Source organism: Cannabis sativa, chromosome 2 (assembly GCF_029168945.1).
Source record: "Cannabis sativa cultivar Pink pepper isolate KNU-18-1 chromosome 2, ASM2916894v1, whole genome shotgun sequence".
Taxonomy (NCBI): Eukaryota; Viridiplantae; Streptophyta; class Magnoliopsida; order Rosales; family Cannabaceae; genus Cannabis; species Cannabis sativa.
The window spans coordinates 19073755-19088564 of record NC_083602.1 but is presented as its reverse complement, the minus strand read 5'-3'; the positions used below and the strand labels follow the sequence as shown (position 1 = coordinate 19088564).

The window sequence follows — 14810 nt, the reverse complement described above, 5'->3', positions numbered from 1 at the left end:
GTGGAACCTCAACCCAGGAAATTCCACAGTCTCTGCCACATCCACCATATCAAACTGCTCTTCCTCCTCAATAATTTTGAGGCGTTGTTCTTCCCTAGTGTAATCTTGGACAAAGAACATCACATTAAACGCATCAGCAGTAGCGGGAACTTTCTTTCCCAGCACCTTTACTTCCCAATTCTGGCGGTCGGGCCAATTTACAAGAAATTCACAGGCCATAGTAACATTAGCCCGACCCTGAGCATCCACAAAGCTCCCCCACTTCATCCTCTCTATTTGAGCTCGAATTGTTTCAAACCGAGGTTGACGTCTCAAAGGATTCTCGAGGAATTCAATACCCCGATCTTCAATATAAGCCCTATTCTTAATTCTCATGAATTGATTTTGGGCCTCTATGTTACCAAACCGAGTCCTATCAAAACCCGTAGGTGGTGGGTTTGAAGACGAACCCTCCTGCACATTCCTAGTCCTCTTAGGTGCCATAGTTTTTTTTAGCAAAAATAGAATATATTTTTTTCTTTTTTTTTTCTCTTTTTTTTCTGATTTTTTTTCTAACGAATGCTAAAAAAAAATTTGAGCAGCACCTCCCCTTAATTTTTGTATATCCCAAAAATTGAAAACTCACCAATTAATCCACACAATTACATCCACAATCCTAAATCACACTATAAACCTAACAATTCCTATATCAATCAATAATTCTAACAAAAAATCACAAACAATGCTCAAAATCCTCATGCAACTTTTCAAATTTAATAGAGAATAATACTTACAAACCCGAAGACGCATTACTCCACCTCCATTGTTGAATATCTTTGAATGTTTGAGGTTGAAGATGAAGAACCAATGTATTTTCGGATTTGGGGTGAAATTGATGAGTATTTGGGTTGTTTTTGATGGAAAGTGTAGATTGATGAAAGAAATTAGGTTTTAGGATGGATTGGGATTGAGAAATTATAGAAAAGATGAAAAGATTGAAGATTGGCGATGAAAAATTGAATTTTTGAGAGAAAAGGGGTAGGGTTCGGCTGGGAGGTATTTGAAATTTGAATTTTTGGTTGAATGAGGGGGAAAAGTTTGAATTTATAGAAAAATCGCAAGCAAGTCGCGACTTGGCCTAGGGCTAGTCGCGACTAGCTTACGATTGAATTTCAGCCCTCTCTGGAAAATAGGGAAGTTGCGACTGGGGTCGTGACTTCCAGATGGGGTAGTCGCGACTTCTGGAACCCAAGAATTTTCAGGGCTTCTGTTAAAGTCCAGGTCGCGACCAGGGTCGCGACCACTGGGCTCCAGTCCGAAAAAAAACTTTTTTTTTTTTTTTCTATTTCTCACGTTTTTCTCAAATATAACTAAAAAGAATAATTTCTGGTACTAATCTAAAAATTGAAAATACTAAAAATACTAAAGCATCTACTAAAAACATAATCAAAAAGTCTGAAAAATTGAAGAAAGCACTTGGGTTGCCTCCCAAGAGCGCTGTCTTTATCGTCATATAGCCGGACGCTGAGCTGTGTTCTTCAAAGTGGCGCCAGAATCATGGCGGACTTGGCTTGGTCAAATTGACCTTCCAAGTAGAGCTTTAAACGTTGTCCATTGACTTTGAAAGTTGCTGGACCATCACCTTTTAACTCCACCACTCCATAAGAAACACCTTGACTACTGTGAATGGCCCTGACCACCTTGACTTCAACTTTCCAGGAAACAACTTCAACCTTGAATTGAATAATAACACTTGCTGCCCAGGTTGAAACTCCTTCCTTACTAGACCTTGGTCATTCCATTTCTTAGTTCTTTCCTTGTAGATTTTTGCGTTCTCATAGGCTTCATTTCGAAACTCCTCTAGCTCATTCAACTGTAGCAGCCTTTTCTCCCCTGCAGCTTTTAATTCCATGTTAAGAGTCTTCATGGCCCAGAAAGCTTTATGCTCTAACTCCACCGGCAGATGACAAGCCTTTCCAAACACCAACTGATGTGGAGACATGCCAATCGGTGTTTTGAAATCAGTTCTGTATGCCCACAATGCATCATCTAATTTTCTTGACCAATCTTTCCTTGATCTTTGCACTGTTTTCTCTAGAATCATCTTGATCTCCCGATTAGAAATTTCAGCTTGGCCATTACTTTGGGGATGGTATGGTAAAGCAGTTCAATGTCGGACACCATATCTTGAAAGGAGTGCTTCAAACTGTTTATTGCAGAAGTGACTTCCGTCATCGCTTACTATTGCTCGAGAAGTACCAAACCGAGTAAAGATGTTCTTTTGTAGAAAGCGAAGAACTGTCTTACCATCATTTTGCGGTGTAGCTGCAGCTTCAACCCATTTAGACACATAGTCGACAACCAATAGAATGTACTAATTGCTAAAGGATGAAGGAAAAGGACCCATGAAGTCTATCCCCCACACATCAAACAATTCCACTTCTAAAATCCCTGTTAAATGCATCTCGTTTCTTCTTGAGATATTACATGTCCGTTGACAACGATCACATGCCTTAACAAAGGTAGTAGCATCCTTGAATAGCGTTGACCAAAAAAATCCACTTTGCAACACCTTAGCAGCAGTTCTGGTCCCACTGAAATGTCCTCCACATGGTAAAGCATGGCAATGATTTAGGATAGAATACATCTCCTCTTCAAGCACACATCTTGTAATTATCTGATCGGCGCAGTGCTTGTAGAGGATTGGCTCTTCCCAGTAATAATGTTTCACCTCAGAAAAGAACTTCTTCAATTGTTGACGCGAAAGCTTGGGAGGGGTTATTTTTGCAGCCAAGAAATTGACATAGTCAGCATACCATGGTACCATCAGGTTTTCCCTCACACTAAAGAGTTGTTCATCGAGAAATTGCTCATTTATCTGTACCTCCTTTGTATTTTGACTTTCTTCCAGCTCTAGTCTTGACAAGTGGTCTGCTACCAGATTTTTGGTGCCCTTCTTATCTTTTATCTCTAAGTCAAACTCTTGAAGTAGAAGTACCCACCGAATCAGTCTCGGGTTTGCATCTTTCTTAGTCATAAGGTATTTGATCACTGAATGATCTGTGTAGACAATTACCTTATTCCCAATCAGGTAGGGTCGGAATTTATCACAAGCAAACACAATTGCTAGCATTTCTTTTTCTGTAGTGGCATAATTTAATTGAGCATCATTCAGAGTTCTACTAGCATAATAGATTATGTGAAACACCCTGTCAACTCTTTGACCCAAGACCGCTCCAATTGCATAATCACTTGCGTCGCACATCAACTCGAAAGGCAATTCCTAATTTGGTGAAGTGACTATTGGTGCTGAAATCAATCTCTCCTTTAGAACTTTGAACGCCTTCAAGCAATCTTCTCCAAACTCAAATGGAACACCATTGACAAGTAAACTGGACAAAGGTTTTGAGATCTTTGAGAAGTCCTTGATAAATCTTCGGTAGAAGCCAGAATGTCCTAGGAAACTCCTCACTCCTTTTACAGAAACTGGAGGTGGCAAATTTTCTATTGTTGAAACTTTAGCCTTATCCACCTCAATTCCTGCCTTTGAAATTTTGTGCCCAAGAACAATTCCTTCTGTTACCATAAAGTGGCACTTCTCCCAGTTTAGTACCAAGTTAGACTTCTCGCACCTAGTTAGCACCCTTTCTAGATTTTCTAAACAATGATCGAAGGAGGAACCAAAGACCGAGAAATCATCCATGAAGATTTCAATACAAGATTCAATCAAGTCTGAAAAGATAGCCATCATACACCTTTGAAAAGTAGCAGGGGCGTTACACAAACCGAATGGCATTCTTCTGAAAGCAAAGGTACCGTAGGGACATGTGAAAGTAGTCTTTTCCTGATCTTCAGGTGCTATAACTATCTGGTGGTATCCAGAGTAGCCATCAAGAAAGCAGTAATACTCTTGCCCCGCCAATCTGTCTAGCATTTGATCAATGAAGGGAAAAGGAAAGTGATCTTTCCGGGTTGCTTTGTTGAGTTTCCTGTAATCGATGCAAATCCTCCAACCAGTGACTGTTCTCGTAGGAATCAACTCATTCTTTTCATTCTTGATCACAGTCATTCCACCTTTCTTTGGAACCACTTGCACCGGGCTAACCCACTTACTATCAGAAATGGGATAAGCAACTCCAGCATCCAACCACTTGACTACTTCTTTTCTGACAACTTCCTTCATGGGTGGATTGGGTCTTCGTTGAGCATCGATTGTCGGTTTGGCATTGTCTTCCATTAGAATTCGGTGAATCACCGTTGAAGGACTGATTCCTTTGACATCACCTAGTGTCCAAGCGATAGTCTTGTTGTGAGCTCGGAGTACCCTCAGTAGTCTATCAGTTTCCACATCAGAAAGAGAAGCTGACACAATAACTGGCAGCTTCTTATCTTTACCCAAAAACTCATACCTCAAGTGACTAGGAAGCACCTTCAATTCAAGTTCTAGAGGCTTTTCAGTAGATGGCATCAGCTATTTTGGAACTACTCCCAATTCCTCATAATACCTTCTGTTCAAGGGCCCATAGGAATCAAGCCACTTCACATAACCCATGACCTTTTGTTCCTCTTGCTCCGTCAATTCATCTTCAGTTAAACTCAGTTCGAGAGGATCATCTAGCAGCTTTTTCTCACCCACAATTTCATCAATCAAATCAATGAAGAAACAGTTATCACTTGCCTTTGGGTATGTCATAGCCTTTAGCACATTAAAGACCACTTCTTCTCCTTGGACTCTCAGCTTTAATTCACCCTTCTGAACATCGATCAAGGCTTGGCCAGTTGCCAAGAATGGTCTCCCAAGAATGATTGGGACATTGCTATCTTCTTCCATATCCAAAATAATGAAATCACCTGGAAAGATGAACTTGTCAACTTTAACTAACACATCCTCAATGACTCCTCTAGGATGAGCTAGTGACCGATCCGCCAATTGGAGAGTTACCGTGGTTGGCTTTGCTTCACCCAACTGCAATCTTTTAAACACTGATAGAGGCATCAAGTTAATGCTGGCTCCCAAGTCACATAGTGCATTTATTCCTTCAATTCTCCCAATAGTACAAGGAATAGTGAAACTCCCTGGATCTCTGAGTTTGGGAGGGAGTTTCTTCTGTAGAATGGCGCTGCACTCTTCAGTTAGAGCCACTGTCTCATAATCCTCCATCTTTCTCTTCTTTGACAGAATCTCCTTCATGAACTTCACATAACTTGGCATCTGCTCTAAAGCTTCAGCAAAGGGAATGTTAATGTGAAGTCTTTTGAAGACTTTTAGGAATTTGGTGAACTGCTTGTCTAGACTTGACTTTCTGAGCCTCTGAGGATAGGGTATTTTCACATGGTGATCAATGCTAATAGGTGGAGACTTTTGTGGTTGTGTTGGGCTGTCAGTAGCCTTCTCTGCTGTTGGTGTTGGGGTTGGCATTGGTTGAGCTTTATTCTCCTTGTCTCCATCAGCTGGTTGTGGCAATTCAGGACCATCATAATTCTTACCGCTTCTCAGGGTAATTGCTTTGCAGTTTTCTTTGGAATTGACTTCAGTTGTGCTAGGCAAATTCCCTTGAGGACGGGTTGCTACCTGAGTTCCTAGTTGGCCCATCTGAGTCTGCAGGTCTTTGATTGAAGATCTAGTTTCAGTCATGAATTGTAGCAATAAATCTGTTTGCAAACTAGAATTTCCACCAGAGGCTTGTTGCTGATTAAACTGTTGGTTCTGTGTCTGGTTCTGATTTCGTTGCTGATAGAACCCACTGTTTCTTCGGTTACCACCTTCGTTGAACCCATAGTTGTTGTTGTTATTCTGCGAAAAATTTCCAATGGCTTTAGCTTCATCCATTGGCAAATCATCCACGTCTGCTTGACACTCTGAAAAGTGATGACTTCCTCCACATAACTCACAAACAACTTGGGCTTGTTTAGCTTGCCCTGCAATTAGCTTTGTCAATGCCTCAACCTGAGCTGTCAACTTTGTGATGGCATCAACCTCTAACACACCAGCTACCTTCTTAGTTTGACTCCTTTCAGTTGGTCACTGCTGATTGTTTAGAGCCATCTCCTCCAATAGATCGTAAGCCTCATTAGCACTCTTTCTCATAAAGGCTCCACCAGCTGCTGCATCTATCAGAGTTCTAGTGTTACCAACCAACCCGTTGTAGAAATTGTGGACCAGCATCCACTTCTCTATACCATGATGAGGGCACTTTCTGATCAGATCTTTAAACCTCTCCCAAGACTCATGGAGAGATTCATTATCTTGTTGGCAGAAGTTGTTGATTTCTCCTCGCAGCTTTGCAGACTTAGCTGGAGGAAAGAACTTTGACAAGAATTTTGTTGCCAGATCATTCTAGGTGGCTATAGAGTTGGGTGGCAAGGAGTTTAACCAACTCTTGGCTCGTTCTCTGAGCGAGAATGGGAACAGTCTCAGTCGAATGACATCATCACTAACTCCATTAACTTTAAAAGTTTCACAAAGTTCCATGAAGTTAGAGAGATGCAGATTAGGATCTTCAGAAGGGAGGCCACCAAACTGAACTGACGACTGCACCATTTGAAGTATGGAAGGTTTTATCTCAAAGTTATTCGCATCCACTGCCGGTGGCCTGATAATGACTGCACTCCCGTCAGAGTAGGGAGAATGTAATCTCTCAAGCTATAGCCATTAGCTTGATCTTCCACGACGCCACCATTATTACCGTTATTACCTCCATTGTTTGCAATATTAGCATTCACATTAGCAGCCATGATTTCTGAAGTTTCAGCAGTTGCTGAAACTCCTTCTTGCCTCTTGTTCTTTCGGTTTCTCCTACAAGTTTTCTCGATTTCAGGATCAACTGGTAATATGATTGCTTGTCCTTGACGGCGCATACACTTAGGATTCCTGAAATAGATCAAGAAAATATTGCAAGAAAAAGGTTAGAAAATCAGCAAGAGAAAATATACCAAAGTAGAAGTTAGTATAATTTTGTGTAATATTAATCTTTAAACAATTCCTCGGCAACGGCGCCAAAAACTTGTTACGAATTTTATGTTTATTACGCAAGTGTACGCAATCAAGTAGTATCTCACGCAAGTGAGGTCGAACCACAGGGAATTGGATTAAGTACTACTAAACTATACTTATTATTCTATTTGGTAAAATAATAATTTTGCAATTTAAAAGTAAATAACTCAGAAAATTAAAGAGAAAATAAACGAGGATTAATCAAGATGAGAGATTAGGGAGGTGAATCCTGTTGATAAGTTACCAATGTTAATACCTAATTGCTATCCTTATCTCAATGTGAAAGACAGATTATAAATTAACCTAACTCTTTTCAGATCTTTAGGTTCTAAATAATATGTTCTCTAATTAACTTCTTAATTAAATCAACACAAAAATCAGCATTAAGCAATAATCTATTGGTCACTGAGGCTATGTAAATACTTTCTTTTCACATCAAAACCTAGACTATCCAATTTTAGCATTCTCAATTCTCACTTTTCAGATTTCGAATTGAGATCATTAAACATGTAAAAGGTGATCAAGCTTGCAAATGGAATTAAACACAAATATAGATAGTATTCACACATAAGATGAAGGAATGACAATTATTTATTAACTAGGCATAAACTTAAACAACATTCATCATCCTCCCTTATTGGGAAATTTAGTTCAACATAACTCTAAAAACATCCATGATTAATTCAGAAACAAAACTAAACATAAAAGAAGAAATTAAGGGTAAAAGAAAGAAACTAGAAGGTGATATCGCTCCGGGTCTTCAAGATAGCTTCCTCTCCACTTGCATCCACTATTTAGGTCTATTTCTGCTTACTCTGACCTTCAGTGTCGTATTCTTTATATAGGGATGAGAGGTGTGCCTCCAATTTGAGAAAAAATCAAAATTAGGTCAAATCTGCGATTTCCGTACCTAGTCGCGACTAGCATTTAAGCTGGTCCCGACTACAGGCAAACCTCGAAAATCAGAGGTTCTGCCAAATCTCGAAGTCGCGACCAGAGTCGCGACCAGGAAAAAGGGTCGCGACCTGGCTCTCTGGAGGTCGCGACTACTGACGCGTCTGGAGCCGAATTTTCCAATTTTTTTCCAGTTTGTCCCAGTTTTTCGCCATTTGACTGAATTTGAACTTTAACACCCAGGGAACCTGAAATAATGAAAATCAAGCGTAAAACTGCTCCAAAAGACACCAATAGACGAGAAAATGCTAACTTTAAATACCTGAAACATAGGCTAAATATAACCTAACAATGGCCTCCTTCCACCATCTTCCAAATAACTTGGAGAAAGATTTTTTTTCTAGCCATTGATTATCAAAACGGAAAGGGTTCGGACCCCATCTCGGAGGATTTGAGTCAATCACGACCGGACTGTGGTCTGACACTAGCCTCACCAGCATTTCTTATCTGAGAAACGGATAAATGATGTTCCAGTTATTGGTGAATAGAAATCTATCCAGTCTACTGCAAACTGGAGATGCTCTAAAGTTCGACCAAGTGAAACTCCCATTCTCTAGCTTGGGGTCAATCAAACGTAATTCGCGTATCAAGCCATCGAATAGTTTCATACTCCTTGTGCAGGAGCTACTATTAAATTTCTCCCCAGGTCTCCTAGTCACATTAAAATCTCCCGACACACCACGAATCTCCACAGATCGCGCTTAAACCTGCTTATTCATCCCAGAATACAGGTCGAAGTTTATAAGAACACGGGCCATACACCCCAGAAAACCACCAAGGATCCTTACCTTCAGCTTTAATCAAAACTGAAATGGAGAAGTCACCACAAGTGAATCAAGAACCGAGATGGTCCTAGTATCCCATATTAATAAAGTTCCCCCCGATCTACCGCTGGCTGGAATAAGTATCCAAGCTTTGAACCTGGGTCACCAAATACTGCCAATGAATCTTCTATCCACTAATGCCCTCTTCACTTCTTGTAAAATAACCAAGTCTGGATTAGCCTTACAAATCGTTGCTTTGATAGCATGTCTTTTACCCTTATCCCCACTACCCTTTATGTTCCATGTAAAAATCTTCATAATGAATCTATGGAGGCCCCTGACTTTTTGTAACTTTTCTCATAGTTCACATTGACGGTTAATTTTCTTAGTTCTCTTTGTTTCTTCCTTTCACACTTTTCTTCTTCTCCCTGTTGATCACCATCTTCTATCTCTTGTGAGATAGCCACACCAACTTCATCCATAGATTCAATGATCTTTGCCCGAGAGAATGCATCTTTCTTAACTTCGATTGCGTCACCCAGTTTCTCTTCACCTACTTCCTGCCTTGGTGAACCTTCAACCTCCATTTTCCACAACTCGTTAATGTTGTATAGTATATCCTCGGGTTCTTCTCCTACGTCTTGCTCTATGTCTTCTCCTTCCCCTTCTGAATCCTCATCCTCCGAACTCATGTCTAGGAACTCAACTTCCTTTGGATCCTCATCATCTTCCTCGAATTCAAAAGAAGAATTTTCTGCATTGTAGTGGCTCACACAATCATGACTAACAGACTTTCTTCTGTTATACACCATAGTGATTGCAGGTCTGATTTCCTCCTCTTGTACCATCTCCCTCTCAAAGTGTAGTACTGGTTGTGTAGCTCTTCTTTTCTCCAGAGCAAAGTCTTCCCAAAATTGTATTATCGCCTTTGTGAAATTCTCACGAGCTTTAGGATTGATTGATCGTAGTCTGCCTTTAAAGAATTCATGCACTATTTGTTCTGGGATCATCTTTCTGAGCAAAGTTTTTCCCTCTCTTCTGGCCCCATTAAAATCACTGAACACCATACTCTCCGTCCTTTGATTTAAGAAATTTCGGGAGCCAAAGTTTTGGTCCCATCTAATGTTAAAAGGACCCTTATGAAAATACCATAGGTCCCCCAATTGAGTATAAAAAATCGGCCCACACCAATAAGTAATATTCCTATCTGAAACATGGATAGGATTATTCTTTAAAGGTCCATTAATGTACCGACCCATCTCATCATTCAAAATTGGGGCCATAGCAATTCGGCCCATCACCCCCAAGCCCAACTTTGGATGTTCACTTTTGTCAACAGTTTGACAACTGTTATCTAAATTGATATAATCATCAAAGCTGGGATTTCTACTAACACGTGGCACCCTTAGACTTCTCCATAGGCCGTTAAATATAGTAGGGAGACTCACCACCTTCCCCTGCTCACGAAGGCACAATTCAGAGGCTTCGTAAGGATTGAGACCTAGGATACAGTCTTATGATTCGGCCGCCGAACCATCTCCACAGGTCAATAATATTTTTTTTGGGTGTAGAGCCCTAGGCTATGCTACGTCCTTCACCATCCCCTAATTTCCCCCATATCCCGACTTCTCCGGCTCCGATAGTGACTATTGGAATTATTTTACCAGGATCTAGATTTACTACCAAGTATGTTTGATTAACATCCTAATATGAATTCTAAAACAATGAAAATAAACACATAAGAGTTTAAGAAAACCTTACATTGGGTGCAACGGAATATTATGACTCCTTCCATTCAGATCTCTAGCCCTTGATTCCTTTCTGTAGCGGAGCATTATCAAGATCTGAATCTGGATCTCCTTCTTTCCTTCTTTGATGCTGATTTTCCACAGTCTTACATACTATGACTGAGGTACCACTTGATGTGTGTGGGTACTACTCTATCACTCAAGGGAATTTCAAAATTTTGAAGAGAAGAAAAGAGAAAAGAAAGTGGCAGCTCAGGAATTCTCTCTGAAAAGAATGAGATGCAATTATGTGTTGTTTCCTGAAGCCATAACTTTCTATTTATAGAATTCCCTCTAGGTTTAGGTTAGAATTGTGTGGCATTAAAATAATAGAAAAATAAAATGGTAAAAGGCTTTGCATAGTGGGCAGCCATTTAAGGAAACTGGGCCTCACTTTGCAACTTTCCCATTTTGTTATTTTTCATTCCCATTTTCTCAAAACTGCCAATTTTCTCATTTAACCACATAAATGTCAAAACTAATTATTTAATCACTATAATTAATTATTAAATAATATATTGTCATTTATTTTATTTATTAATAAAAACCAATCAAAGTTTCCCAATTAATAAATATACCCTTTAAACTCTCTATTTACTGTTTTACGCTTGCCTAGTGAAAATTCATAAAGTAGACATAGTCTAACTTTAGAATTATAATTGATTAATTAAAATCAATTAACTGAGTCTTACAAGCAGTATGGTCTCAACTAGTATGGGGACCATGGGTCTATATAACCGAGCTTCCAATAAGTCGAACTGAATTTACCAAGTAAATTCCCTAACTTATTAATTCCTTATTGAATCCACACTTAGAACTTGGAATTGCACTCTCAGTCATATAGAACGCTCTATATGTTCCATGATATAGACACGTCATTAGTTATCCATTGTTATAACCCTAATGTGATCAATGACCCTCTAATAGATGATCTACATTGAAAAGGCACTAAGTTACCGTTACACCTTCAATGTATTTTATCCTTAAAACACTTAGCTCCGTATAAATGATATTTCAGCAAAGTGAAATGAGATCTCCACCATTGATCTCTATTTAACCAAGCTCGAAGGATATCATCATTTCACTTCTAAATTCCTATAGAAGTTATAGATTCCATATTTATGGTAGCGCTCCCACTCAATTATACTATCATGTTCCCAAAATGTACGTATCACCCTGACCCAAAAGTAGGCTTAACTAACAAATCAAAGAACATGTATAGTACTCTTGAGATCGAACCTAACCATATCAGGATTAAGATCATTTGATCTAGGATCAACAGGTGATATTGAATTGAATAGATATTACGGTAAGTTTTAATATATCTAATCAAAGTTCAATATCGGTCCCTTCCGATGTATACTCCATACATCCGATACTGGTAAACTTTGCCAATGTCCTGGAAAAGACATAACACTTTTCCAAGGTGCAAGAATACCTATTGCTGATTATACCATGTCAGTCTAAATCCAGTGTTCTAACAAATCAGGGAATAAACTTTCGAACATATAATTAAGATTATATTCCACTGTGCTGACAACACTATAATCATTAACAAATCCATATGTTCTGGACTTAAATAGAATTCATACATTATATATATATGATCATGAAATAAATCATGTGCACCATGCAACATAAAATGTTATTTCTGATCTTTATTAATAAGTTAATCTGATTATATTGAAATGGGTTTTATTTAGGGCACAAAACCCAACAAACTCCCACTTGCACTAATATAAAACAAAATATGCATTTCAAATAATCATTAACACCTTGATATACAAATCAAGTGTAGTAGTAGTAAACTCCTCGTAATAGGATCTGACAGGTTGAATTAACAACAACCTTTTCTCCACCATTACTTTCCCATAATCACAAAATCCTTGATATTGTGAAATTCCTCTCTATATGTCTACTCTTTTGGGATACTGGATTCTATACCTTTGGCAACTACTTTTGGTTAATCAGGAAATTAACACTAGTAGTTAAGACAAGTTGGAACGGTGCCACAATTATATAGACCTTTCCTTAGACTGAATAAGTACCTTTCCTGCAACTTTAACATTCAGTCTCTCTCTGGTAGACTAAGAGATTTCATATAGGTTTTTACACTTCTCTAAAATCACTACTCCACCCCCAGAGTAATCACCATCTTATCAGCAGACTTTCTAGCACAAAGGTAAGTCTTGAAATCTAATGTGGTGTAGTCTAAGAGTTTTTAACACACCCTTATTGACTAACATATAGTTCCTCTTCTTAATCTTAAAATTTACTTGATTGTCTTCCAATGTTCTTCTCCTGGATTAATCTGATACCTACTCATTACTCCCACTCAACAGCAAGTGTCTGGTCTAAGGCATACAAAAGCATATCTGAGACCTCTCACTGTTGATTTAAGAAATTCTTTCATGGCTTTATCTTTTCTGGAATAGTTGAAACTTTTCCTTAGATAAATAAAGTCTATGCTTAGAAGTTGTGAAGCTTCTATAGATTTCCATTAGAAAGGAAATGCTTCAGCATCTTACTAAAGTAAGTTGCTTGCATTAGAGTAAGTAATTACCAGGTATACCACAAGCCATAGGTTTAGATATACTCAAACCTATAATACTAGGACCAGGAAGTTTTGTTAAATCCATTGAATAGACTTTATTAACAAAAATTTCCTTTAATGTCCTTGTAATAGAAAACTTTAGGTTACTCCATGTGAATGGATTAAACCATAGTTCTCTTGGCTTTCTTCTTAGTTTCTTATCTTGACAATCCATTACTTGTTTAAACTCACAATGGATTTTAATCACTAGTGTCTTCCAAGTCATAAGAAGGTAAAGTTCCTTCAAACTCTCCCACTACGACAAGGTACCATGAATTATGTCTAAGAAAACTAAAGGCTATTGACCTCTTCGGTTGTGTTAAGACAACAGAGGCACTGGGATCATCTTGTAACGAATAAGATGATAGAACACTTATGGAATCAAGAAAAAATTATCTCCTTTATTTGCTACTTTATTTTCAGACTTAGTCATTTTCTTAAAAAAGTAGTATTTGTTTAAACAAACACTTTCTTATCTAATGACTATGGGATGATCCACCCCTAATCACTTAGAATAGCTAACAAACATGCAAACCAGGGTTAGCAGTTCTAGCTTTTCTTAAGATTTCGATTAGGTCATCCATGAATCTAGTAATGATTTACATTAAGTATACAACCACTGCATCATTTGGAAATTATATTACCATAGAACGATTTAGGCAACGATTAGTAACTAATTATCAATATGCAAATTGAATTTCTAGGGAGGTAAGTTTGGATATAATTCAAAAATCAAATTAATGATCTTTGAACTGCATATCTACTAACTTTTTCTCCACCCCTATCAGTTCGCAAGATCTTTAACCACTTACCATTGCTAGAAATTCATGAAAATTTTTCAAACATTTCAAATTTCTTTTGCATAAGGTAAAATCTAGAGTGATCGTTTTAAGAATACAACGAAAACTCATATCCACCCCTGAATGTACATCCATCTGCGAATGAGATGAACTTAATTTCAGTGGATATAGGCATATTAACTCTTTGCAGAGAATGATCTTGTCAAAACCACTATGAACAAGATACAAATGCCATAGATTTATAAAATATGTGGTTGTATCTTTTGATGACTTAAGTTTAGTTACATCAAAGAGTTCTTAGAATAGTGCAAGTGGATTCTGGTCACAGAATACTAAACTCATACAGTTTGAATCTATTGAAAGAAAATGGTTATTAAACACTTGTGAAAGTGTAACTGTATAATGAGTAATTCTTTCTTGGACCACCACTACTAATTTAACTCAATGATTTGCCTATACGAGTAGGAGATTTCTAAGATTGAGGATTTATATCATTTTGTGATAGAATTCCGGCAATATAATCATATGCGTCATTTAATATAGAATGACATAAAATGATTTATAGACCATTCATCCAATGATATGTTATTAAGCTGATTCGAAATGAATAAGCTAAGAGGAATTAGGATAATTTCGTTATAAATAAGAATCCAACGATGCTCCGATTAGCGAGAGTCAAAGTAATCTTATTTATACAATCTTCTTGTTTCATATTGTAAAATACTAGTCTAAGGTGTCATCAATTGATGAACAGCTAGATGTTGCATATACAATATTTATCTTTCGAGATCTAACACTATTATGTTAGTCTAATGGTGAAAATCCATTAGGGATTTATCTCATTAGAAAAACAAACCAAGTTAGACCAACAATGAAGATTCGAAATTAAACTACAATTTAATAACAGAAAATAACATGGTTCAATATAAATTCATACAC

The 14810-nt window shown here is 38.0% G+C and overlaps 1 protein-coding gene and 1 non-coding gene across 2 annotated transcripts; one reads left to right on the top strand and one right to left on the bottom strand.

Moving 5' to 3' along the window:
• Positions 1–1624: 1624 nt before the first annotated feature.
• On the bottom strand, positions 1625–2083 carry LOC133034181 (uncharacterized). Its single transcript, XM_061109218.1, has one exon. The coding sequence runs from the start codon at positions 2081–2083 to the stop codon at positions 1625–1627; it is 459 nt and encodes a 152-aa protein (XP_060965201.1).
• A 4072-nt stretch (positions 2084–6155) lies between these two features.
• LOC133035287 (small nucleolar RNA R71) lies at positions 6156–6262 on the top strand. The gene has a single exon (XR_009686563.1). It is a non-coding gene; the product is annotated as a small nucleolar RNA R71 (small nucleolar RNA).
• The last annotated feature ends 8548 nt before the right edge of the window (positions 6263–14810 follow it).